This window comes from Pristiophorus japonicus, unplaced genomic scaffold (genome assembly GCF_044704955.1).
Source record: "Pristiophorus japonicus isolate sPriJap1 unplaced genomic scaffold, sPriJap1.hap1 HAP1_SCAFFOLD_1338, whole genome shotgun sequence".
NCBI classification, from domain to species: Eukaryota; Metazoa; Chordata; class Chondrichthyes; family Pristiophoridae; genus Pristiophorus; species Pristiophorus japonicus.
Genome location: NW_027251006.1, coordinates 48,480 through 75,149, shown reverse-complemented (window position 1 = coordinate 75,149; position 26,670 = coordinate 48,480). Strand labels below are relative to the sequence as shown.

Here is a 26,670-nt window from a genome sequence, read left to right as displayed (position 1 = left end):
GGGCAACGCAGCTCTCAGGGACACCGGCAGCACGGCGTGCGTTCCCCGGGCAAACGCAGTTCTCGGGGCCCCGGGCAGCACGGCGTGCGTTCCCCGGGCAACGCAGCTCTCACGGCCACGGGCAGCACGGCGTGCGTTCCCGGGCAACGCAGTTCTCGGGGCCCCGGGCAGCAGTGCGTGCGGCTCTTGGGCAACGCGGCTCTCGGGCAACGCGGCTCTCGGGGCCCCGGTCAGCACTGCGTTCGTTCCCCGGGCAACGCAGCACTCAGGGCCAAGGGTAGCACGGCGTGCGGCTCTCGGGCAACGCGGCTCTCGGTGCCCCGGGGAGCATGGCGTGCGTTCCCCGGGCAAAGCAGCTCTCAGGGACACGGGCAGATCGGCGTGCCTTCCCCGGGCAACGCAGTTCTCGGGGCCCCGGGCAGCATGGCGTGCGTTCCCCTGGCAACGCAGCTCTCGGTGCCACGGGCAGCACGGCGTGCGTTCCCCGGGCAACGCAGTTCTCGGGGCCCCGGGCAGCATGGCGTGCGTTCCCCGGCAACGCTGTTCTCGGGGCCCCGGGTTGCACGGCGTGCGTTCCCCGGGCAACGCGGCTCTCAGGGGCCCCGGGTTGCACGGCGAGCGGCTCTCGGGCAACGCAGCTCTCGGGGCCCCGGGCAGCACGGCGTGCGGCTCTCAGGCAACGCGTCTCTGGGGCCCGGGCAGCACGGCGTGCGGCTCTCGGGCAACGCAGCTCACGGGTCCCCGGGCAGCACGGCGTGCGGTCCCCGGGCAACGCAGCTCTCGGGGTCCCGGGCAGCACGGCGTGCGTTCCCCGGGCAATGTAGCTCTCGGGGCCACCGGGCAGCACGGCGTGTGTTCCCTGGGCAACGCAGCTCTCGGGGCCACGGGCAGCACGGCGTGCGTTCCCCGGGCAACGCAGCTCTCAGGGCCACGGGCAGCACGGCGTGTGGCTCTCGGGCAACGCTTCTCTCGGGGACCCGGGCAGCACGGCGTGCGGCTCTCAGGCAACACGTCTCTCGGGGACCGGGCAGCACGGCGTGCGTTCCCCGGGCAACGCAACTCTCAGGGCCACGGGCAGCATGGCGTGCGTTCCCCGGGCAACGCAGCTCTCAGGGCCACGGGCAGCATAGCGTGCGTTCCACGGGCAACGCAGCTCCCGGGGCCACGGGCAGCGCGGTTTGCGTTCCCCGGGCAACGCAGATCTCGGGGCCACGGGAAGCACGGCGTGGGTTCCCCGGGCAACGCAGCTCTCAGGGCCACGGTCAGCACGGCGTGCGTTCCCCGGGCAACGGCAGCTCTCAGGGCCATGGGCAGCACGGCGTGCGTTCCCCGGGTAATGCTGCTCACGGGGCCACGGGCTGCACGGCGTGCGTTCCCCGGCAATGCAGCTCTCGGGGCAACGGGCAGCAGTGCGTGCGGCTCTTGGGCAACGCGGCTCTCGGGCAAACGCGGTTCTCGGGGGCCCGGGCTGCACGGCGAGCGGCTCTCGGGCAACGAAGCTCTCAGGGCCACGGGCAGCATGGCGTGCGGTCCCCGGGCAACGCAGCTCTCGGGGTCCCGGGTAGCACTGCGTGCGGTCCCCGGGCAACACAGTTCTCAGGGGCCACGGGCAGCACGGCGTGCGTTCCCCGGGCAACGCAGCTCTCAGTGCCACGGGCAGCACGGCGTGCGTTCCCCGGGCAACGCAGCTCTCGGGGCCACGGGCAGCACGGCGTGCGTTCCCCGGGTAACGCAGCTCTTGGGGCCACGGGAAGCACGGCGTGCGTTGCCCGGGCAACGCAGGCTCTCAAGTCCCCGGGCAGCACGGCGTGTGGCTCTCGGGCAACGCGGCTCTCGGGGCCCCGGGCAGCACGGCGTGCGTTCCCCGGGCAACGCAGCTCTCAGGGCCACGGGCAGCATGGCGAGCTGCTCTCAGGCAACGCGTGTCTCGGGGCCCCGGGCAGCATGGCGTGCGTTCCCCGGGCAACGCAGTTCTCGGGGCCCCGGGCAGCATGGCGTGGGTTCCCCGGGCAACGCAGCTCTCAGAGCCCCGGGCAGCACGGCGTGCGGCTCTCAGGCAACGCGTCTCTCGGAGCCCCGGGCAGCACGGCGTGCGGCTCTCAGGCAACGCGTCTCTCGGAGCCACGGGCAGCATGGCGTGCGGTCCCCGGGCAACGCAGTTCTCGGGGTCCCGGGCAGCACGGCGTGCGTTCCCCGGGCAACGCAGCTCTCGGGGCCACGGGCAGCACGGCGTGTGTTCCCTGGGCAACGCGGCTCTTGGGCCCCGGGCAGCACGGTGTGCGTTCCCCGGGCAACGCAGCTCTCAGGGCCACGGGCAGCACGGCGTGTGGGTCTCGGGCAACGCGGCTCTCGGGGCCACGGGCAGCACGGCGTGCGTTCAACGGGCAACGCAGCTCTCAGAGCCACGGGCAGCATGGCGTGTGGCTCTCGGGCAACGCGGCTCTCGGGGCCCCGGGCAGCACGGCGTGCGTTCCCCGGGCAACGCAGCTCTCAGGTCCACGGGCAGCACGGCGAGCTGCTCTCAGGCAACACGTCTCTCGGAGACCCGGGCAGCACGGCGTGCGGCTCTCAGGCAACACGTCTCTCGGGTCCCGGGCAGCACGGCGTGCGTTCCCCGGGCAACGCAGCTCTAGGAGTCCCGGGCAGCACGGCGTGCGGTCCCCGGGCAATGCAGCTCCCAGGGCCACGGGCAGCACGGCGTGCGTTCCCCGGGGAACGCAGCTCCCAGGGCCACGGGCAGCATGGTGTGCGTTCCCCGGGCAACGCGGCTCTCGGGGCCACAGGAAGTACGGCGTGCGTTCCCCGGGTAACGCGGCTCTCAGTGCCACGGGCAGCACGGCGTGCGTTCCCCGGGCAACGCAGCTCTCGGGGCCACGGGCAGCACGGCGTGCGTTCCCCGGGTAACGCAGCTCTTGGGGCCACGGGAAGCACGGCGTGCGTTGCCCGGGCAACGCAGCTCTCAAGTCCCCGGGCAGCACGGCGTGTGGCTCTCGGGCAACGCGGCTCTCGGGCAACGCAGCTCTCGGGGCCATGTGCAGCATTGTGTGCGGATCTTGGGCAACGCGGCTCTCAGGCAACGTGGCTCTCGGGGCCCCGGTCTGCACGGCGTGCGTTCCCCGGGCAACGTAGCTCTCAGGGCCACGGGCAGCACGGTGTGCGGCTCTCGGGCAACGCGGCTCTCGGGGCCCCGGTCAGCACGGCGTGCGTTCCCCGGGCAACGCAGCTCTAGGAGTCCCGGGCAGCACGGCGTGCGGTCCCCGGGCAATGCAGCTCCCAGGTCCACGGGCAGCACGGCGTGCGTTCCCCGGGGAACGCAGCTCCCAGGGCCACGGGCAGCATGGTGTGCGTTCCCCGGGCAACGCGGCTCTCGGGGCCACGGGCAGCACGGCGTGCGTTCCCCGGGTAACGCAGCTCTTGGGGCCACGGGAAGCACGGCGTGCGTTGCCCGGGCAACGCAGCTCTCAAGTCCCCGGGCAGCACGGCGTGTGGCTCTCGGGCAACGCGGCTCTCGGGCAACGCGGCTCTCGGTGCCCCGGTCAGCACGGCGTGCGTTCCCCGGGCAACGCAGCTCTCAGGGCCACGGGCAGCACGGTGTGCGGCTCTCGGGCAACGCGGCTCTCGGGGCCCCGGTCAGCACGGCGTGCGTTCCCCGGGCAACGCAGCTCTCAGGGCCAAGGGTAGCACGGCGTGCGGCTCTCGGGCAACGCGGCTCTCGGGGCCCCGGGGAGCATGGCGTGCGTTCCCCGGGCAACGCAGCTCTCAGGGACACCGGCAGCACGGCGTGCGTTCCCCGGGCAACGCAGTTCTCGGGGCCCCGGGCAGCACGGCGTGCGTTCCCCGGGCAACGCAGCTCTCACGGCCACGGGCAGCACGGCGTGCGTTCCCCGGGCAACGCAGTTCTCGGGGCCCCGGGCAGCAGTGCGTGCGGCTCTTGGGCAACGCGGCTCTCGGGCAACGCGGCTCTCGGGGCCCCGGTCAGCACTGCGTTCGTTCCCCGGGCAACGCAGCACTCAGGGCCAAGGGTAGCACGGCGTGCGGCTCTCGGGCAACGCGGCTCTCGGTGCCCCGGGGAGCATGGCGTGCGTTCCCCGGGCAACGCAGCTCTCAGGGACACGGGCAGATCGGCGTGCGTTCCCTGGGCAACGCAGTTCTCGGGGCCCCGGGCAGCACGGCGTGCGTTCCCCGGGCAACGCAGCTCTCAGGGCCACGGGCAGCACGGCGTGCCTTCCCCGGGCAACGCTGTTCTCGGGGCCCCGGGCAGCATGGCGTGCGTTCCCCTGGCAACGCAGCTCTCGGTGCCACGGGCAGCACGGCGTGCGTTCCCCGGGCAACGCAGTTCTCGGGGCCCCGGGCAGCATGGCGTGCGTTCCCCGGGCAACGCTGTTCTCGGGGCCCCGGGTTGCACGGCGTGCGTTCCCCGGGCAACGCGGCTCTCAGGGCCCCGGGTTGCACGGCGAGCGGCTCTCGGGCAACGCAGCTCTCGGGGCCCCGGGCAGCACGGCGTGCGGCTCTCAGGCAACGCGTCTCTCGGGGCCCCGGGCAGCACGGCGTGCGGCTCTCGGGCAACGCAGCTCACGGGTCCCCGGGCAGCACGGCGTGCGGTCCCCGGGCAACGCAGCTCTCGGGGTCCCGGGCAGCACGGCGTGCGTTCCCCGGGCAATGTAGCTCTCGGGGCCACGGGCAGCACGGCGTGTGTTCCCTGGGCAACGCAGCTCTCGGGGCCACGGGCAGCACGGCGTGCGTTCCCCGGGCAACGCAGCTCTCAGGGCCACGGGCAGCACGGCGTGTGGCTCTCGGGCAACGCGTCTCTCGGGGACCCGGGCAGCACGGCGTGCGGCTCTCAGGCAACACGTCTCTCGGGGACCCGGGCAGCACGGCGTGCGTTCCCCGGGCAACGCAACTCTCAGGGCCACGGGCAGCATGGCGTGCGTTCCCCGGGCAACGCAGCTCTCAGGGCCACGGGCAGCATAGCGTGCGTTCCACGGGCAACGCAGCTCCCGGGGCCACGGGCAGCGCGGTTTGCGTTCCCCGGGCAACGCAGATCTCGGGGCCACGGGAAGCACGGCGTGGGTTCCCCGGGCAACGCTGCTCTCAGGGCCACGGTCAGCACGGCGTGCGTTCCCCGGGCAACGCAGCTCTCAGGGCCATGGGCAGCACGGCGTGCGTTCCCCGGGTAATGCTGCTCACGGGGCCACGGGCTGCACGGCGTGCGTTCCCCGGGCAATGCAGCTCTCGGGGCAACGGGCAGCAGTGCGTGCGGCTCTTGGGCAACGCGGCTCTCGGGCAACGCGGTTCTCGGGGGCCCGGGCTGCACGGCGAGCGGCTCTCGGGCAACGAAGCTCTCAGGGCCACGGGCAGCATGGCGTGCGGTCCCCGGGCAACGCAGCTCTCGGGGTCCCGGGTAGCACTGCGTGCGGTCCCCGGGCAACACAGTTCTCAGGGCCACGGGCAGCACGGCGTGCGTTCCCCGTGCAACGCAGCTCTCAGGGCCACGGGCAGCACGGCGTGCGTTCCCCGGGCAACGCAGCTCTCGGGGCCACGGGCAGCACGGCGTGCGTTCCCCGGGTAACGCAGCTCTTGGGGCCACGGGAAGCACGGCGTGCGTTGCCCGGGCAACGCAGCTCTCAAGTCCCCGGGCAGCACGGCGTGTGGCTCTCGGGCAACGCGGCTCTCGGGGCCCCGGGCAGCACGGCGTGCGTTCCCCGGGCAACGCAGCTCTCAGGGCCACGGGCAGCATGGCGAGCTGCTCTCAGGCAACGCGTGTCTCGGGGCCCCGGGCAGCATGGCGTGCGTTCCCCGGGCAACGCAGTTCTCGGGGCCCCGGGCAGCATGGCGTGGGTTCCCCGGGCAACGCAACTCTCAGAGCCCCGGGCAGCACGGCGTGCGGCTCTCAGGCAACGCGTCTCTCGGAGCCCCGGGCAGCACGGCGTGCGGCTCTCAGGCAACGCGTCTCTCGGGGCCACGGGCAGCATGGCGTGCGGTCCCCGGGCAACGCAGTTCTCGGGGTCCCGGGCAGCACGGCGTGCGTTCCCCGGGCAACGCAGCTCTCGGGGCCACGGGCAGCACGGCGTGTGTTCCCTGGGCAACGCGGCTCTTGGGCCCCGGGCAGCACGGTGTGCGTTCCCCGGGCAACGCAGCTCTCAGGGCCACGGGCAGCACGGCGTGTGGGTCTCGGGCAACGCGGCTCTCGGGGCCACGGGCAGCACGGCGTGCGTTCCCCGGGCAACGCAGCTCTCAGAGCCACGGGCAGCATGGCGTGTGGCTCTCGGGCAACGCGGCTCTCGGGGCCCCGGGCAGCACGGCGTGCGTTCCCCGGGCAACGCAGCTCTCAGGTCCACGGGCAGCACGGCGAGCTGCTCTCAGGCAACACGTCTCTCGGAGACCCGGGCAGCACGGCGTGCGGCTCTCAGGCAACACGTCTCTCGGGTCCCGGGCAGCACGGCGTGCGTTCCCCGGGCAACGCAGCTCTAGGAGTCCCGGGCAGCACGGCGTGCGGTCCCCGGGCAATGCAGCTCCCAGGGCCACGGGCAGCACGGCGTGCGTTCCCCGGGGAACGCAGCTCCCAGGGCCACGGGCAGCATGGTGTGCGTTCCCCGGGCAACGCGGGTCTCGGGGCCACGGGAAGTACGGCGTGCGTTCCCCGGGTAACGCGGCTCTCAGGGCCACGGGCAGCACGGCGTGCGTTCCCCGGGCAACGCAGCTCTCGGGGCCACGGGCAGCACGGCGTGCGTTCCCCGGGTAACGCAGCTCTTGGGGCCACGGGAAGCACGGCGTGCGTTGCCCGGGCAACGCAGCTCTCAAGTCCCCGGGCAGCACGGCGTGTGGCTCTCGGGCAACGCGGCTCTCGGGCAACGCAGCTCTCGGGGCCATGGGCAGCATTGTGTGCGGATCTTGGGCAACGCGGCTCTCAGGCAACGTGGCTCTCGGGGCCCCGGTCTGCACGGCGTGCGTTCCCCGGGCAACGTAGCTCTCAGGGCCACGGGCAGCACGGTGTGCGGCTCTCGGGCAACGCGGCTCTCGGGGCCCCGGTCAGCACGGCGTGCGTTCCCCGGGCAACGCAGCTCTCAGGGCCAAGGGTAGCACGGCGTACGGCTCTCGGGCAACGCGGCTCTCGGGGCCCCGGGGAGCATGGCGTGCGTTCCCCGGGCAACGCAGCTCTCAGGGACACCGGCAGCACGGCGTGCGTTCCCCGGGCAACGCAGTTCTCGGGGCCCCGGGCAGCACGGCGTGCGTTCCCCGGGCAACGCAGCCCTCACGGCCACGGGCAGCACGGCGTGCGTTCCCCGGGCAACGCAGTTCTCGGGGCCCCGGGCGGCAGTGCGTGCGTTCCCCGGGCAACGCTGTTCTCGGGGCCCCGGGCAGCAGTGCGTGCGGCTCTTGGGCAACGCGGCTCTCGGGCAACGCAGTTCTCGGGGCCCCGGGCAGCACGGCGTGCGTTCCCCGGGCAACGCAGCTCTCACGGCCACGGGCAGCACGGCGTGCGTTCCCGGGCAACGCAGTTCTCGGGGCCCCGGGCAGCAGTGCGTGCGGCTCTTGGGCAACGCGGCTCTCGGGCAACGCGGCTCTCGGGGCCCCGGTCAGCACTGCGTTCGTTCCCCGGGCAACGCAGCACTCAGGGCCAAGGGTAGCACGGCGTGCGGCTCTCGGGCAACGCGGCTCTCGGTGCCCCGGGGAGCATGGCGTGCGTTCCCCGGGCAAAGCAGCTCTCAGGGACACGGGCAGATCGGCGTGCCTTCCCCGGGCAACGCAGTTCTCGGGGCCCCGGGCAGCATGGCGTGCGTTCCCCTGGCAACGCAGCTCTCGGTGCCACGGGCAGCACGGCGTGCGTTCCCCGGGCAACGCAGTTCTCGGGGCCCCGGGCAGCATGGCGTGCGTTCCCCGGGCAACGCTGTTCTCGGGGCCCCGGGTTGCACGGCGTGCGTTCCCCGGGCAACGCGGCTCTCAGGGCCCCGGGTTGCACGGCGAGCGGCTCTCGGGCAACGCAGCTCTCGGGGCCCCGGGCAGCACGGCGTGCGGCTCTCAGGCAACGCGTCTCTCGGGGCCCCGGGCAGCACGGCGTGCGGCTCTCGGGCAACGCAGCTCACGGGTCCCCGGGCAGCACGGCGTGCGGTCCCCGGGCAACGCAGCTCTCGGGGTCCCGGGCAGCACGGCGTGCGTTCCCCGGGCAATGTAGCTCTCGGGGCCACGGGCAGCACGGCGTGTGTTCCCTGGGCAACGCAGCTCTCGGGGCCACGGGCAGCACGGCGTGCGTTCCCCGGGCAACGCAGCTCTCAGGGCCACGGGCAGCACGGCGTGTGGCTCTCGGGCAACGCTTCTCTCGGGGACCCGGGCAGCACGGCGTGCGGCTCTCAGGCAACACGTCTCTCGGGGACCCGGGCAGCACGGCGTGCGTTCCCCGGGCAACGCAACTCTCAGGGCCACGGGCAGCATGGCGTGCGTTCCCCGGGCAACGCAGCTCTCAGGGCCACGGGCAGCATAGCGTGCGTTCCACGGGCAACGCAGCTCCCGGGGCCACGGGCAGCGCGGTTTGCGTTCCCCGGGCAACGCAGATCTCGGGGCCACGGGAAGCACGGCGTGGGTTCCCCGGGCAACGCAGCTCTCAGGGCCACGGTCAGCACGGCGTGCGTTCCCCGGGCAACGCAGCTCTCAGGGCCATGGGCAGCACGGCGTGCGTTCCCCGGGTAATGCTGCTCACGGGGCCACGGGCTGCACGGCGTGCGTTCCCCGGGCAATGCAGCTCTCGGGGCAACGGGCAGCAGTGCGTGCGGCTCTTGGGCAACGCGGCTCTCGGGCAACGCGGTTCTCGGGGGCCCGGGCTGCACGGCGAGCGGCTCTCGGGCAACGAAGCTCTCAGGGCCACGGGCAGCATGGCGTGCGGTCCCCGGGCAACGCAGCTCTCGGGGTCCCGGGTAGCACTGCGTGCGGTCCCCGGGCAACACAGTTCTCAGGGCCACGGGCAGCACGGCGTGCGTTCCCCGGGCAACGCAGCTCTCAGTGCCACGGGCAGCACGGCGTGCGTTCCCCGGGCAACGCAGCTCTCGGGGCCACGGGCAGCACGGCGTGCGTTCCCCGGGTAACGCAGCTCTTGGGGCCACGGGAAGCACGGCGTGCGTTGCCCGGGCAACGCAGCTCTCAAGTCCCCGGGCAGCACGGCGTGTGGCTCTCGGGCAACGCGGCTCTCGGGGCCCCGGGCAGCACGGCGTGCGTTCCCCGGGCAACGCAGCTCTCAGGGCCACGGGCAGCATGGCGAGCTGCTCTCAGGCAACGCGTGTCTCGGGGCCCCGGGCAGCATGGCGTGCGTTCCCCGGGCAACGCAGTTCTCGGGGCCCCGGGCAGCATGGCGTGGGTTCCCCGGGCAACGCAGCTCTCAGAGCCCCGGGCAGCACGGCGTGCGGCTCTCAGGCAACGCGTCTCTCGGAGCCCCGGGCAGCACGGCGTGCGGCTCTCAGGCAACGCGTCTCTCGGAGCCACGGGCAGCATGGCGTGCGGTCCCCGGGCAACGCAGTTCTCGGGGTCCCGGGCAGCACGGCGTGCGTTCCCCGGGCAACGCAGCTCTCGGGGCCACGGGCAGCACGGCGTGTGTTCCCTGGGCAACGCGGCTCTTGGGCCCCGGGCAGCACGGTGTGCGTTCCCCGGGCAACGCAGCTCTCAGGGCCACGGGCAGCACGGCGTGTGGGTCTCGGGCAACGCGGCTCTCGGGGCCACGGGCAGCACGGCGTGCGTTCAACGGGCAACGCAGCTCTCAGAGCCACGGGCAGCATGGCGTGTGGCTCTCGGGCAACGCGGCTCTCGGGGCCCCGGGCAGCACGGCGTGCGTTCCCCGGGCAACGCAGCTCTCAGGTCCACGGGCAGCACGGCGAGCTGCTCTCAGGCAACACGTCTCTCGGAGACCCGGGCAGCACGGCGTGCGGCTCTCAGGCAACACGTCTCTCGGGTCCCGGGCAGCACGGCGTGCGTTCCCCGGGCAACGCAGCTCTAGGAGTCCCGGGCAGCACGGCGTGCGGTCCCCGGGCAATGCAGCTCCCAGGGCCACGGGCAGCACGGCGTGCGTTCCCCGGGGAACGCAGCTCCCAGGGCCACGGGCAGCATGGTGTGCGTTCCCCGGGCAACGCGGCTCTCGGGGCCACAGGAAGTACGGCGTGCGTTCCCCGGGTAACGCGGCTCTCAGTGCCACGGGCAGCACGGCGTGCGTTCCCCGGGCAACGCAGCTCTCGGGGCCACGGGCAGCACGGCGTGCGTTCCCCGGGTAACGCAGCTCTTGGGGCCACGGGAAGCACGGCGTGCGTTGCCCGGGCAACGCAGCTCTCAAGTCCCCGGGCAGCACGGCGTGTGGCTCTCGGGCAACGCGGCTCTCGGGCAACGCAGCTCTCGGGGCCATGGGCAGCATTGTGTGCGGATCTTGGGCAACGCGGCTCTCAGGCAACGTGGCTCTCGGGGCCCCGGTCTGCACGGCGTGCGTTCCCCGGGCAACGTAGCTCTCAGGGCCACGGGCAGCACGGTGTGCGGCTCTCGGGCAACGCGGCTCTCGGGGCCCCGGTCAGCACGGCGTGCGTTCCCCGGGCAACGCAGCTCTAGGAGTCCCGGGCAGCACGGCGTGCGGTCCCCGGGCAATGCAGCTCCCAGGTCCACGGGCAGCACGGCGTGCGTTCCCCGGGGAACGCAGCTCCCAGGGCCACGGGCAGCATGGTGTGCGTTCCCCGGGCAACGCGGCTCTCGGGGCCACGGGCAGCACGGCGTGCGTTCCCCGGGTAACGCAGCTCTTGGGGCCACGGGAAGCACGGCGTGCGTTGCCCGGGCAACGCAGCTCTCAAGTCCCCGGGCAGCACGGCGTGTGGCTCTCGGGCAACGCGGCTCTCGGGCAACGCGGCTCTCGGTGCCCCGGTCAGCACGGCGTGCGTTCCCCGGGCAACGCAGCTCTCAGGGCCACGGGCAGCACGGTGTGCGGCTCTCGGGCAACGCGGCTCTCGGGGCCCCGGTCAGCACGGCGTGCGTTCCCCGGGCAACGCAGCTCTCAGGGCCAAGGGTAGCACGGCGTGCGGCTCTCGGGCAACGCGGCTCTCGGGGCCCCGGGGAGCATGGCGTGCGTTCCCCGGGCAACGCAGCTCTCAGGGACACCGGCAGCACGGCGTGCGTTCCCCGGGCAACGCAGTTCTCGGGGCCCCGGGCAGCACGGCGTGCGTTCCCCGGGCAACGCAGCTCTCACGGCCACGGGCAGCACGGCGTGCGTTCCCCGGGCAACGCAGTTCTCGGGGCCCCGGGCAGCAGTGCGTGCGGCTCTTGGGCAACGCGGCTCTCGGGCAACGCGGCTCTCGGGGCCCCGGTCAGCACTGCGTTCGTTCCCCGGGCAACGCAGCACTCAGGGCCAAGGGTAGCACGGCGTGCGGCTCTCGGGCAACGCGGCTCTCGGTGCCCCGGGGAGCATGGCGTGCGTTCCCCGGGCAACGCAGCTCTCAGGGACACGGGCAGATCGGCGTGCGTTCCCTGGGCAACGCAGTTCTCGGGGCCCCGGGCAGCACGGCGTGCGTTCCCCGGGCAACGCAGCTCTCAGGGCCACGGGCAGCACGGCGTGCCTTCCCCGGGCAACGCTGTTCTCGGGGCCCCGGGCAGCATGGCGTGCGTTCCCCTGGCAACGCAGCTCTCGGTGCCACGGGCAGCACGGCGTGCGTTCCCCGGGCAACGCAGTTCTCGGGGCCCCGGGCAGCATGGCGTGCGTTCCCCGGGCAACGCTGTTCTCGGGGCCCCGGGTTGCACGGCGTGCGTTCCCCGGGCAACGCGGCTCTCAGGGCCCCGGGTTGCACGGCGAGCGGCTCTCGGGCAACGCAGCTCTCGGGGCCCCGGGCAGCACGGCGTGCGGCTCTCAGGCAACGCGTCTCTCGGGGCCCCGGGCAGCACGGCGTGCGGCTCTCGGGCAACGCAGCTCACGGGTCCCCGGGCAGCACGGCGTGCGGTCCCCGGGCAACGCAGCTCTCGGGGTCCCGGGCAGCACGGCGTGCGTTCCCCGGGCAATGTAGCTCTCGGGGCCACGGGCAGCACGGCGTGTGTTCCCTGGGCAACGCAGCTCTCGGGGCCACGGGCAGCACGGCGTGCGTTCCCCGGGCAACGCAGCTCTCAGGGCCACGGGCAGCACGGCGTGTGGCTCTCGGGCAACGCGTCTCTCGGGGACCCGGGCAGCACGGCGTGCGGCTCTCAGGCAACACGTCTCTCGGGGACCCGGGCAGCACGGCGTGCGTTCCCCGGGCAACGCAACTCTCAGGGCCACGGGCAGCATGGCGTGCGTTCCCCGGGCAACGCAGCTCTCAGGGCCACGGGCAGCATAGCGTGCGTTCCACGGGCAACGCAGCTCCCGGGGCCACGGGCAGCGCGGTTTGCGTTCCCCGGGCAACGCAGATCTCGGGGCCACGGGAAGCACGGCGTGGGTTCCCCGGGCAACGCTGCTCTCAGGGCCACGGTCAGCACGGCGTGCGTTCCCCGGGCAACGCAGCTGTCAGGGCCATGGGCAGCACGGCGTGCGTTCCCCGGGTAATGCTGCTCACGGGGCCACGGGCTGCACGGCGTGCGTTCCCCGGGCAATGCAGCTCTCGGGGCAACGGGCAGCAGTGCGTGCGGCTCTTGGGCAACGCGGCTCTCGGGCAACGCGGTTCTCGGGGGCCCGGGCTGCACGGCGAGCGGCTCTCGGGCAACGAAGCTCTCAGGGCCACGGGCAGCATGGCGTGCGGTCCCCGGGCAACGCAGCTCTCGGGGTCCCGGGTAGCACTGCGTGCGGTCCCCGGGCAACACAGTTCTCAGGGCCACGGGCAGCACGGCGTGCGTTCCCCGTGCAACGCAGCTCTCAGGGCCACGGGCAGCACGGCGTGCGTTCCCCGGGCAACGCAGCTCTCGGGGCCACGGGCAGCACGGCGTGCGTTCCCCGGGTAACGCAGCTCTTGGGGCCACGGGAAGCACGGCGTGCGTTGCCCGGGCAACGCAGCTCTCAAGTCCCCGGGCAGCACGGCGTGTGGCTCTCGGGCAACGCGGCTCTCGGGGCCCCGGGCAGCACGGCGTGCGTTCCCCGGGCAACGCAGCTCTCAGGGCCACGGGCAGCATGGCGAGCTGCTCTCAGGCAACGCGTGTCTCGGGGCCCCGGGCAGCATGGCGTGCGTTCCCCGGGCAACGCAGTTCTCGGGGCCCCGGGCAGCATGGCGTGGGTTCCCCGGGCAACGCAACTCTCAGAGCCCCGGGCAGCACGGCGTGCGGCTCTCAGGCAACGCGTCTCTCGGAGCCCCGGGCAGCACGGCGTGCGGCTCTCAGGCAACGCGTCTCTCGGGGCCACGGGCAGCATGGCGTGCGGTCCCCGGGCAACGCAGTTCTCGGGGTCCCGGGCAGCACGGCGTGCGTTCCCCGGGCAACGCAGCTCTCGGGGCCACGGGCAGCACGGCGTGTGTTCCCTGGGCAACGCGGCTCTTGGGCCCCGGGCAGCACGGTGTGCGTTCCCCGGGCAACGCAGCTCTCAGGGCCACGGGCAGCACGGCGTGTGGGTCTCGGGCAACGCGGCTCTCGGGGCCACGGGCAGCACGGCGTGCGTTCCCCGGGCAACGCAGCTCTCAGAGCCACGGGCAGCATGGCGTGTGGCTCTCGGGCAACGCGGCTCTCGGGGCCCCGGGCAGCACGGCGTGCGTTCCCCGGGCAACGCAGCTCTCAGGTCCACGGGCAGCACGGCGAGCTGCTCTCAGGCAACACGTCTCTCGGAGACCCGGGCAGCACGGCGTGCGGCTCTCAGGCAACACGTCTCTCGGGTCCCGGGCAGCACGGCGTGCGTTCCCCGGGCAACGCAGCTCTAGGAGTCCCGGGCAGCACGGCGTGCGGTCCCCGGGCAATGCAGCTCCCAGGGCCACGGGCAGCACGGCGTGCGTTCCCCGGGGAACGCAGCTCCCAGGGCCACGGGCAGCATGGTGTGCGTTCCCCGGGCAACGCGGGTCTCGGGGCCACGGGAAGTACGGCGTGCGTTCCCCGGGTAACGCGGCTCTCAGGGCCACGGGCAGCACGGCGTGCGTTCCCCGGGCAACGCAGCTCTCGGGGCCACGGGCAGCACGGCGTGCGTTCCCCGGGTAACGCAGCTCTTGGGGCCACGGGAAGCACGGCGTGCGTTGCCCGGGCAACGCAGCTCTCAAGTCCCCGGGCAGCACGGCGTGTGGCTCTCGGGCAACGCGGCTCTCGGGCAACGCAGCTCTCGGGGCCATGGGCAGCATTGTGTGCGGATCTTGGGCAACGCGGCTCTCAGGCAACGTGGCTCTCGGGGCCCCGGTCTGCACGGCGTGCGTTCCCCGGGCAACGTAGCTCTCAGGGCCACGGGCAGCACGGTGTGCGGCTCTCGGGCAACGCGGCTCTCGGGGCCCCGGTCAGCACGGCGTGCGTTCCCCGGGCAACGCAGCTCTCAGGGCCAAGGGTAGCACGGCGTACGGCTCTCGGGCAACGCGGCTCTCGGGGCCCCGGGGAGCATGGCGTGCGTTCCCCGGGCAACGCAGCTCTCAGGGACACCGGCAGCACGGCGTGCGTTCCCCGGGCAACGCAGTTCTCGGGGCCCCGGGCAGCACGGCGTGCGTTCCCCGGGCAACGCAGCCCTCACGGCCACGGGCAGCACGGCGTGCGTTCCCCGGGCAACGCAGTTCTCGGGGCCCCGGGCGGCAGTGCGTGCGTTCCCCGGGCAACGCTGTTCTCGGGGCCCCGGGCAGCAGTGCGTGCGGCTCTTGGGCAACGCGGCTCTCGGGCAACGCGGCTCTCGGGGCCCCGGTCAGCACGGCGTTCGTTCCCCGGGCAACGCAGCACTCAGGGCCAAGGGTAGCACGGCGTGCGGCTCTCGGGCAACGCGGCTCTCAGGGACCCGGTCAGCACGGCGTGCGTTCCCCGGGCAACGCAGCTCTCAGGGCCACGGGCAGCACGGCGTGCGTTCCCCGGGCAACGCAGTTCTCGGGGCCCCGGGCAGCATGGCGTGCGTTCCCCGGGCAACGCTGTTCTCGGGGCCCCGGGTTGCACGGCGTGCGTTCCCCGGGCAACGCGGCTCTCAGGGCCAAGGGCAGCACGGCGAGCGGCTCTCGGGCAACGCAGCTCTCGGGGCCCCGGGCAGCACGGCGTGCGGCTCTCAGGCAACGCGTCTCTCGGGGCCCCGGGCAGCACGGCGTGCGGCTCTCGGGCAACGCAGCTCACGGGTCCCCGGGCAGCACGGCGTGCGGTCCCCGGGCAACGCAGCTCTCGGGGTCCCGGGCAGCACGGCGTGCGTTCCCCGGGCAATGTAGCTCTCGGGGCCACGGGCAGCACGGCGTGTGTTCCCTGGGCAACGCGGCTCTCGGGCCCCGGGCAGCACGGTGTGCGTTCCCCGGGCAACGCAGCTCTCGGGGCCACGGGCAGCACGGCGTGCGTTCCCCGGGCAACGCAGCTCTCAGGGCCACGGGCAGCACGGCGTGTGGCTCTCGGGCAACGCGGCTCTCGGGGCCCCGGGCAGCACGGCGTGCGTTCCCCGGGCAACGCAGCTCTAGGAGTCCCGGGCAGCACGGCGTGCGGTCTCCGGGCAACGCAACTCTCAGGGCCACGGGCAGCATGGCGTGCGTTCCCCGGGCAACGCAGCTCTCAGGGCCACGGGCAGCATAGCGTGCGTTCCACGGGCAACGCAGCTCCCGGGGCCACGGGCAGCGCGGTTTGCGTTCCCCGGGCAACGCAGATCTCGGGGCCACGGGAAGCACGGCGTGGGTTCCCCGGGCAACGCAGCTCTCAGGGCCACGGTCAGCACGGCGTGCGTTCCCCGGGCAACGCAGCTCTCAGGGCCATGGGCAGCACGGCGTGCGTTCCCCGGGTAATGCTGCTCACGGGGCCACGGGCTGCACGGCGTGCGTTCCCCGGGCAATGCAGCTCTCGGGGCAACGGGCAGCAGTGCGTGCGGCTCTTGGGCAACGCGGCTCTCGGGCAACGCGGTTCTCGGGGCCCCGGGCTGCACGACGAGCGGCTCTCGGGCAACGAAGCTCTCAGGGCCACGGGCAGCATGGCGTGCGGTCCCCGGGCAACGCAGCTCTCGGGGTCCCGGGTAGCACTGCGTGCGGTCCCCGGGCAACACAGATCTCAGGGCCACGGGCAGCACGGCGTGCGTTCCCCGGGCAACGCAGCTCTCGGGGCCACGGGCAGCACGGCGTGCGTTCCCCGGGTAACGCAGCTCTTGGGGCCACGGGAAGCACGGCGTGCGTTGCCCGGGCAACGCAGCTCTCAAGTCCCCGAGCAGCACGGCGTGTGGCTCTCGGGCAACGCGGCTCTCGGGCAACGCAGCTCTCGGGGCCATGGGCAGCAGTGTGTGCGGATCTTGGGCAACGCGGCTCTCAGGCAACGTGGCTCTCGGGGCCCCGGTCTGCACGGCGTGCGTTCCCCGGGCAACGCAGCTCTCAGGGCCACGGGCAGCACGGCGTGCGGCTCTCGGGCAACGCGGCTCTTGGGGCCCCGGGCAGCACGGTGTGCGTTCCCCGGGCAACGCAGCTCTCAGGGCCACGGGCAGCACGGCGAGCGGCTCTCGGGCAATGCGTTCCCCGGGTAACGCAGCTCTTGGGGCCACGGGAAGCACGGCGTGCGTTGCCCGGGCAACGCAGCTCTCAAGTCCCCGGGCAGCCCGGCGTGTGGGTCTCGGGCAACGCGGCTCTCGGGCAACGCAGCTCTCGGGGCCAAGGGCAGCAGTGTGTGCGGATATTGGGCAACGCGGCTCTCAGGCAACGTGGCTCTCGGGGCCCCGGTCTGCACGGCGTGCGTTCCCCGGGCAACGCAGCTCTCAGGGCCACGGGCAGCACGGCGTGCGGCTCTCGGGCAACGCGGCTCTTGGGGCCCCGGGCAGCACGGTGTGCGTTCCCCGGGCAACGCAGCTCTCAGGGCCACGGGCAGCACGGCGAGCGGCTCTCGGGCAATGCAGCTCTCAGGGCCCCGGGCAGCACGGCGTGCGGCTCTCAGGCAACGCGTCTCTCGTGGCCCCGGGCAGCACGGCGTGCGGCTCTCAGGCAACGCGTCTCTCGGGGCCCCGGGCAGCACGGCGTGCGGTCCCCGGGCAACGCAGCTCTCGGGGTCCCGGGCAGCACGGCGAGCTGCTCTCAGGCAACGCGTCTCTCGGGGACCCGGGCATCAGGGCGTGCGGCTCTCAGGCAACACGTCTCTCGGATCCCGGGCAGCACGGCGTGCGTTGCCCGGGCAACGCAGCTCCCAGGGCCACGGGCAGCACGGCGTTCGGTCCCCGGGCAACACAGCTCTCGGGGCCACGGGCAGAATGGCGTGCGTTCCCCGGGCAACGCAGTTCTCGGGGCCCCGGGCAGCACGGCGTGCGTTCCCCGGGCAACGCAGCTCTCATGGCCAAGGGCAGCACGGCGAGCGGCTCTCGGGCAACGCAGCTCTCAGGGCCCCGGGCAGCAAGGCGTGCGGCTCTCAGGCAACGCGTCTCTCGATGCCCCGGGCAGCACGGCGTGCGGCTCTCAGGCAACGCGTCTCTCGGGGCCCCGGGCAGCATGGCGTGCGGTCGCCGGGCAATGCAGCTCTCGGGGTCCCGGGCAGCACGGCGTGCGTTCCCCGGGCAACGCAGCTCTCGGGGCCACGGGCAGCACGGCGTGTGTTCCCTGGGCAACGCGGCTCTCGGGCCCCGGGCAGCACGGTGTGCTTTCCCCGGGCAACGCAGCTCTCGGTGCCACGGGCAGCACGGCGTGCGTTCCCTGGGCAACGCAGCTCTCAGGGCCACGGGCAGCACGGCGTGTGGCTCTCAGGCAACGCGGCTCTCGTGGCCCCGGGCAGCACGGCGTGCGTTCCCCGGGCAACGCAGCTCTCAGGGCCACGGGCAGCATGGCGAGCTGCTCTCAGGCAACGCGTGTCTCGGGGATCCGGGCAGCACGGCGTGCGGCGCTCAGGCAACACGTCTCTCGGGTCCCGGGCAGCACGGCGTGCGTTCACCGGGGAACGCAGCTCCCAGGGCCACGGGCAGCATGGTGTGCGTTCCCCGGGCAACGCAGCTCTCGGGGCCACGGGAAGCACGGCGTGCGTTCCCCGGGTAACGCAGCTCTCAGTGCCACGGTCAGCACGGCGTGCGTTCCCCGGGCAACGCAGCTCTCAGGGCCATGGGCAGCACGGCGTGCGTTCCCCGGGTAATGCCGCTCACGGGGCCACGGGCTGCACGGCGTGCGTTCCCCGGGCAACGCAGCTCTCAGGGCCAAGGGCAGCACGGCGTGCGGCTCTCGGGCAACGCGGCTCTCGGGGCCCCGGGGAGCATGGCGTGCGTTCCCCGGGCAACGCAGCTCTCAGGGCCACGGGCAGCACGGCGTGCGTTCCCCGGGCAACGCAGTTCTCGGGGCCCCGGGCAGCACGGCGTGCGTTCCCCGGGCAACGCAGCTCTCAGGGCCACGGGCAGCACGGCGTGCGTTCCCCGGGCAACGCAGTTCTCGGGGCCCCGGGCAGCATGGCGTGGGTTCCCCGGGCAACGCAGCTCTCAGAGCCCCGGGCAGCACGGCGTGCGGCTCTCAGGCAACGCGTCTCTCGGAGCCCCGGGCAGCACGGCGTGCGGCTCTCAGGCAACGCGTCTCTCGGGGCCACGGGCAGCATGGCGTGCGGTCCCCGGGCAACGCAGTTCTCGGGGTCCCGGGCAGCACGGCGTGCGTTCCCCGGGCAACGCAGCTCTCGGGGCCACGGGCAGCACGGCGTGTGTTCCCTGGGCAACGCGGCTCTCGGGCCCCGGGCAGCACGGTGTGCGTTCCCCGGGCAACGCAGCTCTCAGGGCCACGGGCAGCACGGCGTGTGGGTCTCGGGCAACGCGGCTCTCGGGGCCACGGGCAGCACGGCGTGCGTTCCCCGGGCAACGCAGCTCTCAGGGCCACGGGCAGCATGGCGTGTGGCTCTCGGGCAAGGCGGCTCTCGGGGCCCCGGGCAGCACGGCGTGCGTTCCCCGGGCAACGCAGCTCTCAGGTCCACGGGCAGCACGGCGAGCTGCTCTCAGGCAACACGTCTCTCGGAGACCCGGGCAGCACGGCGTGCGGCTCTCAGGCAACACGTCTCTCGGGTCCCGGGCAGCACGGCGTGCGTTCCCCGGGCAACGCAGCTCTAGGAGTCCCGGGCAGCACGGCGTGCGTTCCCCGGGCAACGCAGCTCCCAGGGCCACGGGCAGCACGGCGTGCGTTCCCCGGGCAACGCAGCTCTCGGAGTCCCGGGCAGCACGGCGTGCGGTCCCCGGGCAACGCAGCTCTCAGGGCCATGGGCAGCATGGCGTGCGTTCCCCGGGGAACGCAGCTCCCAGGGCCACGGGCAGCATGGTGTGCGTTCCCCCGGCAACGCGGCTCTCGGGGCCACGGGAAGTACGGCGTGCGTTCCCCGGGTAACGCGGCTCTCAGGGCCACGGGCAGCACGGCGTGCGTTCCCCGGGCAACGCAGCTCTCGGGGCCACGGGCAGCACGGCGTGCGTTCCCCGGGTAACGCAGCTCTTGGGGCCACGGGAAGCACGGCGTGCGTTGCCCGGGCAACGCAGCTCTCAAGTCCCCGGGCAGCACGGCGTGTGGCTCTCGGGCAACGCGGCTCTCGGGCAACGCAGCTCTCGGGGCCATGGGCAGCATTGTGTGCGGATCTTGGGCAACGCGGCTCTCAGGCAACGTGGCTCTCGGGGCCCCGGTCTGCACGGCGTGCGTTCCCCGGGCAACGCAGCTCTCAGGGCCACGGGCAGCACGGTGTGCGGCTCTCGGGCAACGCGGCTCTTGGGGCCCCGGGCAGCACGGTGTGCGTTCCCCGGGCAACGCAGCTCTCAGGGCCACGGGCAGCACGGCGAGCGGCTCTCGGGCAATGCAGCTCTCAGGGCCCCGGGCAGCACGGCGTGCGGCTCTCAGGCAACGCGTCTCTCGGGGCCCCGGGCAGCACGGCGTGCGGCTCTCAGGCAACGCGTCTCTCGGGGCCCCGGGCAGCACGGCGTGCGGTCCCCGGGCAACGCAGCTCTCGGGGTCCCGGGCAGCACGGCGAGCTGCTCTCAGGCAACGCGTCTCTCGGGGACCCGGGCAGCACGGCGTGTGGCTCTCGGGCAATGTGGCTCTCGGGGCCCCGGGCAGCACGGCATGCGTTCCCCGGGCAACGCAGCTCTCAGGGCCAAGGGCAGCACGGCGAGCTGCTCTCAGGCAACGCGTCTCTCGGGGACCCGGGCAGCACGGCGTGTGGCTCTCAGGCAACACGTCTCTCGGGTTCCGGGCAGCACGGCGTGAGTTCCCCGGGCAACGCAGCTCTCAGGGCCAAGGGCAGCACGGCGAGCTGCTCTCAGGCAACGCGTCTCTCGGGGACCCGGGCAGCACGGCGTGCGGCTCTCAGGCAACACGTCTCTCGGGTCCCGGGCAGCACGGCGTGCGTTGCCCGGGCAACGCAGCTCTCAAGTCCCCGGGCAGCACGGCGTGTGGCTCTCGGGCAACGCGACTCTCGGGCAATGCAGCTCTCGGGGCCATGGGCAGCAGTGTGTGCGGATCTTGTGCAACGCGGCTCTCAGGCAACGCGGCTCTCGGGGCCCCGGTCTGCACGGCGTGCGGCTCTCGTGCAACGCGGCTCTCGGGGCCCCGGGCAGCACGGCGTGCATTCCCCGGGGAACGCAGCTCCCAGGGCCACGGGCAGCATGATGTGCGTTCCCCGGGCAACGCGGCTCTCGGGGCCACGGGAAGTACGGCGTGCGTTCCCCGGGTAACGCAGCTCTCAGGGCCACGGGCAGCACGGCGTGCGTTCCCCGGGCAACGCAGCTCTCGGGGCCACGGGCAGCACGGCGTGCGTTCCCCGGGCAACGCAGCTCTCGGGGCCACGGGCAGCACGGCGTGCGTTCCCCGGGTAACGCAGATCTTGGGGCCACGGGAAGCACGGCGTGCGTTGCCCGGGCAACGCAGCTCTCAAGTCCCCGGGCAGCACGGCGTGTGGCTCTCGGGCAACGCGGCTCTCGGGCAACGCAGCTCTCGGGGCAATGGGCAGCATTGTGTGCGGATCTTGGGCAACGCGGCTCTCAGGCAACGTGGCTCTCGGGGCCCCGGTCTGCACGGCGTGCGTTCCCCGGGCAACGCAGCTCTCAGGGCCACGGGCAGCACGGCGTGCGGCTCTCGGGCAACGCGGCTCTTGGGGCCCCGGGCAGCACGGTGTGCGTTCCCCGGGCAACGCAGCTCTCAGGGCCACAGGCAGCACGGCGAGCGGCTCTCGGGCAATGCAGCTCTCAGGGCCCCGGGCAGCACGGCGTGCGGCTCTCAGGCAACGCGTCTCTCGGGGCCCCGGGCAGCACGGCGTGCGGCTCTCAGGCAACGCGTCTCTCGGGGCCCCGGGCAGCACGCCGTGCGGTCCCCGGGCAACGCAGCTCTCGGGGTCCCGGGCAGCACGGCGAGCTGCTCTCAGGCAACGCGTCTCTCGGGGACCCGGGCAGCACGGCGTGTGGCTCTCGGGCAATGTGGCTCTCGGGGCCCCGGGCAGCACGGCATGCGTTCCCCGGGCAACGCAGCTCTCAGGGCCAAGGGCAGCACGGCGAGCTGCTCTCAGGCAACGCGTCTCTCGGGGACCCGGGCAGCACGGCGTGTGGCTCTCAGGCAACACGTCTCTCGGGTCCCGGGCAGCACGGCGTGCGTTGCCCGGGCAACGCAGCTCTCAAGTCCCCGGGCAGCACTGCGTGTGGCTCTCGGGCAACGCGGCTCTCGGGCAATGCAGCTCTCGGGGCCATGGGCAGCAGTGTGTGCGGATCTTGTGCAACGCGGCTCTCAGGCAACGCGGCTCTCGGGGCCCCGGTCTGCACGGCGTGCGGCTCTCGTGCAACGCGGCTCTCGGGGCCCCGAGCAGCACGGCGTGCATTCCCCGGGGAACGCAGCTCCCAGGGCCACGGGCAGCATGGTGTGCGTTCCCCGGGCAACGCGGCTCTCGGGGCCACGGGAAGTACGGCGTGCGTTCCCCGGGTAACGCAGCTCTCAGGGCCACGGGCAGCACGGCGTGCGTTCCCCGGGCAACGCAGCTCTCGGGGCCACGGGCAGCACGGCGTGCGTTCCCCGGGTAACGCAGCTCTTGGGGCCACGGGAAGCACGGCGTGCGTTGCCCGGGCAACGCAGCTCTCAAGTCCCCGGGCAGCACGGCGTGTGGCTCTCGGGCAACGCGGCTCTCGGGCAACGCAGCTCTCGGGGCCATGGGCAGCATTGTGTGCGGATCTTGGGCAACGCGGCTCTCAGGCAACGTGGCTCTCGGGGCCCCGGTTTGCACGGCGTGCGTTCCCCGGGCAACGCAGCTCTCAGGGCCACGGGCAGCACGGTGTGCGGCTCTCGGGCAACGCGGCTCTTCGGGCCCCGGGCAGCACGGTGTGCGTTCCCCGGGCAACGCAGCTCTCAGGGCCACGGGCAGCACGGCGAGCGGCTCTCGGGCAATGCAGCTCTCAGGGCCCCGGGCAGCACGGCGTGCGGCTCTCAGGCAACGCGTCTCTCGGGGCCCCGGGCAGCACGGCGTGCGGCTCTCAGGCAACGCGTCTCTCGGGGCCCCGGGCAGCACGGCGTGCGGTCCCCGGGCAACGCAGCTCTCGGGGTCCCGGGCAGCACGGCGAGCTGCTCTCAGGCAACGCGTCTCTCGGGGACCCGGGCAGCACGGCGTGTGGCTCTCGGGCAATGTGGCTCTCGGGGCCCCGGGCAGCACGGCATGCGTTCCCCGGGCAACGCAGCTCTCAGGGCCAAGGGCAGCACGGCGAGCTGCTCTCAGGCAACGCGTCTCTCGGGGACCCGGGCAGCACGGCTTGCGGCTCTCAGGCAACACGTCTCTCGGGTCCCGGGCAGCACGGCGTGCGTTGCCCGGGCAACGCAGCTCTCAAGTCCCCGGGCAGCACGGCATGTGGCTCTCGGGCAACGCGGCTCTCGGGCAATGCAGCTCTCGGGGCCATGGGCAGCAGTGTGTGCGGATCTTGTGCAACGCGGCTCTCAGGCAACGCGGCTCTCGGGGCCCCGGTCTGCACGGCGTGCGGCTCTCGTGCAACGCGGCTCTCGGGGCCCCGGGCAGCACGGCGTGCATTCCCCGGGGAACGCAGCTCTCGGGGCCACGGGAAGTACGGCGTGCGTTCCCCGGGTAACGCAGCTCTCAGGGCCACGGGCAGCACGGCGTGCGTTCCCCGGGCAACGCAGCTCTCGGGGCCACGGGCAGCACGGCGTGCGTTCCCCGGGCAATGCAGCTCCCAGGGCCACGGGCAGCACGGCGTGCGTTCCCCGGGGAACGCAGCTCCCAGGGCCACGGGCAGCATGGTGTGCGTTCCCCGGGCAACGCGGCTCTCGGGGCCACGGGAAGTACGGCCTGCGTTCCCCGGGTAACGCAGCTCTTGGGGCCACGGGAAGCACGGCGTGCGTTGCCCGGGCAACGCAGCTCTCAAGTCCCCGGGCAGCACGGCGTGTGGCTCTCGGGCAACGCGGCTCTCGGGCAACGCAGCTCTCGGGGCAATGGGCAGCATTGTGTGCGGATCTTGGGCAACGCGGCTCTCAGGCAACGTGGCTCTCGGGGCCCCGGTCTGCACGGCGTGCGTTCCCCGGGCAACGCAGCTCTCAGGGCCACGGGCAGCACGGCGTGCGGCTCTCGGGCAACGCGGCTCTTGGGGCCCCGGGCAGCACGGTGTGCGTTCCCCGGGCAACGCAGCTCTCAGGGCCACGGGCAGCACGGCGAGCGGCTCTCGGGCAATGCAGCTCTCAGGGCCCCGGGCAGCACGGCGTGCGGCTCTCAGGCAACGCGTCTCTCGGGGCCCCGGGCAGCACGGCGTGCGGCTCTCAGGCAACGCGTCTCTCGGGGCCCCGGGCAGCACGCCGTGCGGTCCCCGGGCAACGCAGCTCTCGGGGTCCCGGGCAGCACGGCGAGCTGCTCTCAGGCAACGCGTCTCTCGGGGACCCGGGCAGCACGGCGTGTGGCTCTCGGGCAATGTGGCGCTCGGGGCCCCGGGCAGCACGGCATGCGTTCCCCGGGCAACGCAGCTCTCAGGGCCAAGGGCAGCACGGCGAGCTGCTCTCAGGCAACGCGTCTCTCGGGGACCCGGGCAGCACGGCGTGTGGCTCTCAGGCAACACGTCTCTCGGGTCCCGGGCAGCACGGCGTGCGTTGCCCGGGCAACGCAGCTCTCAAGTCCCCGGGCAGCACGGCGTGTGGCTCTCGGGCAACGCGGCTCTCGGGCAATGCAGCTCTCGGGGCCATGGGCAGCAGTGTGTGCGGATCTTGTGCAACGCGGCTCTCAGGCAACGCGGCTCCCGGGGCCCCGGTCTGCACGGCGTGCGGCTCTCGTGCAACGCGGCTCTCGGGGCCCGGAGCAGCACGGCGTGCATTCCCCGGGGAACGCAGCTCCCAGGGCCACGGGCAGCATGGTGTGCGTTCCCCGGGCAACGCGGCTCTCGGGGCCACGGGAAGTACGGCGTGCGTTCCCCGGGTAACGCAGCTCTCAGGGCCACGGGCAGCACGGCGTGCGTTCCCCGGGCAACGCAGCTCTCGGGGCCACGGGCAGCACGGCGTGCGTTCCCCGGGTAACGCAGCTCTTGGGGCCACGGGAAGCACGGCGTGCGTTGCCCGGGCAACGCAGCTCTCAAGTCCCCGGGCAGCACGGCGTGTGGCTCTCGGGCAACGAGGCTCTCGGGCAACGCAGCTCTCGGGGCCATGGGCAGCAGTGTGTGCGGATCTTGGGCAACGCGGCTCTCAGGCAACGTGGCTCTCGGGGCCCCGGTCTGCACGGCGTGCGGTCCCCGGGCAACGCAGCTCTCAGGGCCACGGGCAGCACGGCGTGCGGCTCTCGGGCAACGCGGCTCTTGGGGCCCCGGGCAGCACGGCGTGCGTTGCCCGGGCAACGCAGCTCTAGGAGTCCCGGGCAGCACGGCGTGCGGTCCCCGTGCAACGCAGCTCCCAGGGCCACGGGCAGCACGGCGTGCGGTCCCCGGGCAACGCAGCTCTCGGGGCCACGGGCAGAATGGCGTGCGTTCCCCGGGCAACGCAGTTCTCGGGTCCCCGGGCAGCACGGCGTGCGTTCCCCGGGCAAGGCAGCTCTCATGGCCAAGGGCAGCACGGCGAGCGGCTCTCGGGCAACGCAGCTCTCAGGGCCCCGGGCAGCAAGGCGTGCGGCTCTCAGGCAACGCGTCTCTCGGTGCCCCGGGCAGCACGGCGTGCGGCTCTCAGGCAACGCGTCTCTCGGGGCCCGGGCAGCATGGCGTGCGGTCGCCGGGCAATGCAGCTCTCGGGGTCCCGGGCAGCACGGCGTGCGTTCCCCGGGCAACGCAGCTCTCGGGGCCACGGGCAGCACGGCGTGTGTTTCCTGCGCAACGCGGCTCTCGGGCCCCGGGCAGCACGGTGTGCTTTCCCCGGGCAACGCAGCTCTCGGGGCCACGGGCTGCACGGCGTGCGTTCCCTGGGCAACGCAGCTCTCAGGGCCACGGGCAGCAGGGCGTGTGGCTCTCAGGCAACGCGGCTCTCGGGGCCCCGGGCAGCACGGCGTGCGTTCCCCGGGCAACGCAGCTCTCAGGGCCACGGGCAGCATGGCGAGCTGCTCTCAGCCAACGCGTGTCTCGGGGACCCGGGCAGCACGGCGTGCAGCGCTCAGGCAACACGTCTCTCGGGTCCCGAGCAGCACGGCGTGCGTTCCCCGGGGAACGCAGCTCCCAGGGCCACGGGCAGCATGGTGTGCATTCCCCGGGCAACGCAGCTCTCGGGGCCACGGGAAGCACGGCGTGCGTTCCCCGGGTAACGCAGCTCTCAGTGCCACGGTCAGCACGGCGTGCGTTCCCCGGGCAACGCAGCTCTCAGGGCCGTGGGCAGCACGGCGTGCTTTCCCCGGGTAATGCCGCTAACGGGGCCACGGGCTGCACGGCGTGCGTTCCCCGGGCAACGCAGCTCTCAGGGCCAAGGGCAGCACGGCGTGCGGCTCTCGGGCAACGCTGCTCTCGGGGCCCCGGGGAGCATGGCGTGCGTTCCCCGGGCAACGCAGCTCTCAGGGCCACGGGCAGCACGGCGTGCGTTCCCCGGGCAACGCAGTTCTCGGGGCCCCGGGCAGCACGGCGTGCGTTCCCCGGGCAACGCAGTTCTCGGGGCCCCGGGCAGCATGGCGTGGGTTCCCCCGGCAACGCAGCTCTCAGGGCCCCGGGCAGCACGGCGTGCGGCTCTCAGGCAACGCGTCTCTCGGTGCCCCGGGCAGCACGGCGTGCGGCTCTCAGGCAACGCGTCTCTCGGGGCCCCGGGCAGCACGGCGTGCGGCTCTCAGGCAACGCGTCTCTCGGGGCCCCGGGCAGCATGGCGTGCGGTCCCCGGGCAACGCAGTTCTCGGGGTCCCGGGCAGCACGGAGTGCGTTCCCCGGGCAACGCAGCTCTCGGGGCCACGGGCAGCACGGCGTGTGTTCCCTGGGCAACGCGGCTCTCGGGCCCCGGGCAGCACGGTGTGCGTTCCCCGGGCAACGCAGCTCTCAGGGCCACGGGCAGCACGGCGTGTGGGTCTCGGGCAACGCGGCTCTCGGGGCCCCGGGCAGCACGGCGTGCGTTCCCCGGGCAACGCAGCTCTCAGGTCCACGGGCAGCACGGCGAGCTGCTCTCAGGCAACGCGTCTCTCGGAGACCCGGGCAGCACGGCGTGCGGCTCTCAGGCAACACGTCTCTCGGGTCCCGGGCAGCACGGCGTGCGTTCCCCGGGCAACGCAGCTCTAGGAGTCCAGGGCAGCACGGCGTGCGGTCCC

The 26,670-nt window shown here is 73.4% G+C and overlaps 1 protein-coding gene across 1 annotated transcript; it reads left to right on the top strand.

The window, feature by feature from the left end:
* The first annotated feature begins 517 nt into the window (after positions 1-517).
* Positions 518-25,692, top strand: LOC139242449 (hornerin-like). The gene is made up of 22 exons (XM_070870362.1): positions 518-676; positions 1,067-1,726; positions 2,823-3,152; positions 3,870-4,515; positions 4,908-5,458; positions 6,661-6,990; positions 7,297-7,775; positions 8,456-8,966; positions 10,169-10,498; positions 11,216-11,861; positions 12,254-12,804; positions 14,007-14,257; positions 14,643-15,072; positions 15,476-16,341; positions 16,555-16,765; positions 19,362-19,691; positions 20,752-21,024; positions 21,582-21,901; positions 22,018-22,215; positions 23,209-23,466; positions 24,105-24,370; positions 25,202-25,692. The coding sequence occupies exons 1-22, from the start codon at positions 518-520 to the stop codon at positions 25,690-25,692; spliced, it is 9,087 nt and encodes a 3,028-aa protein (XP_070726463.1).
* The last annotated feature ends 978 nt before the right edge of the window (positions 25,693-26,670 follow it).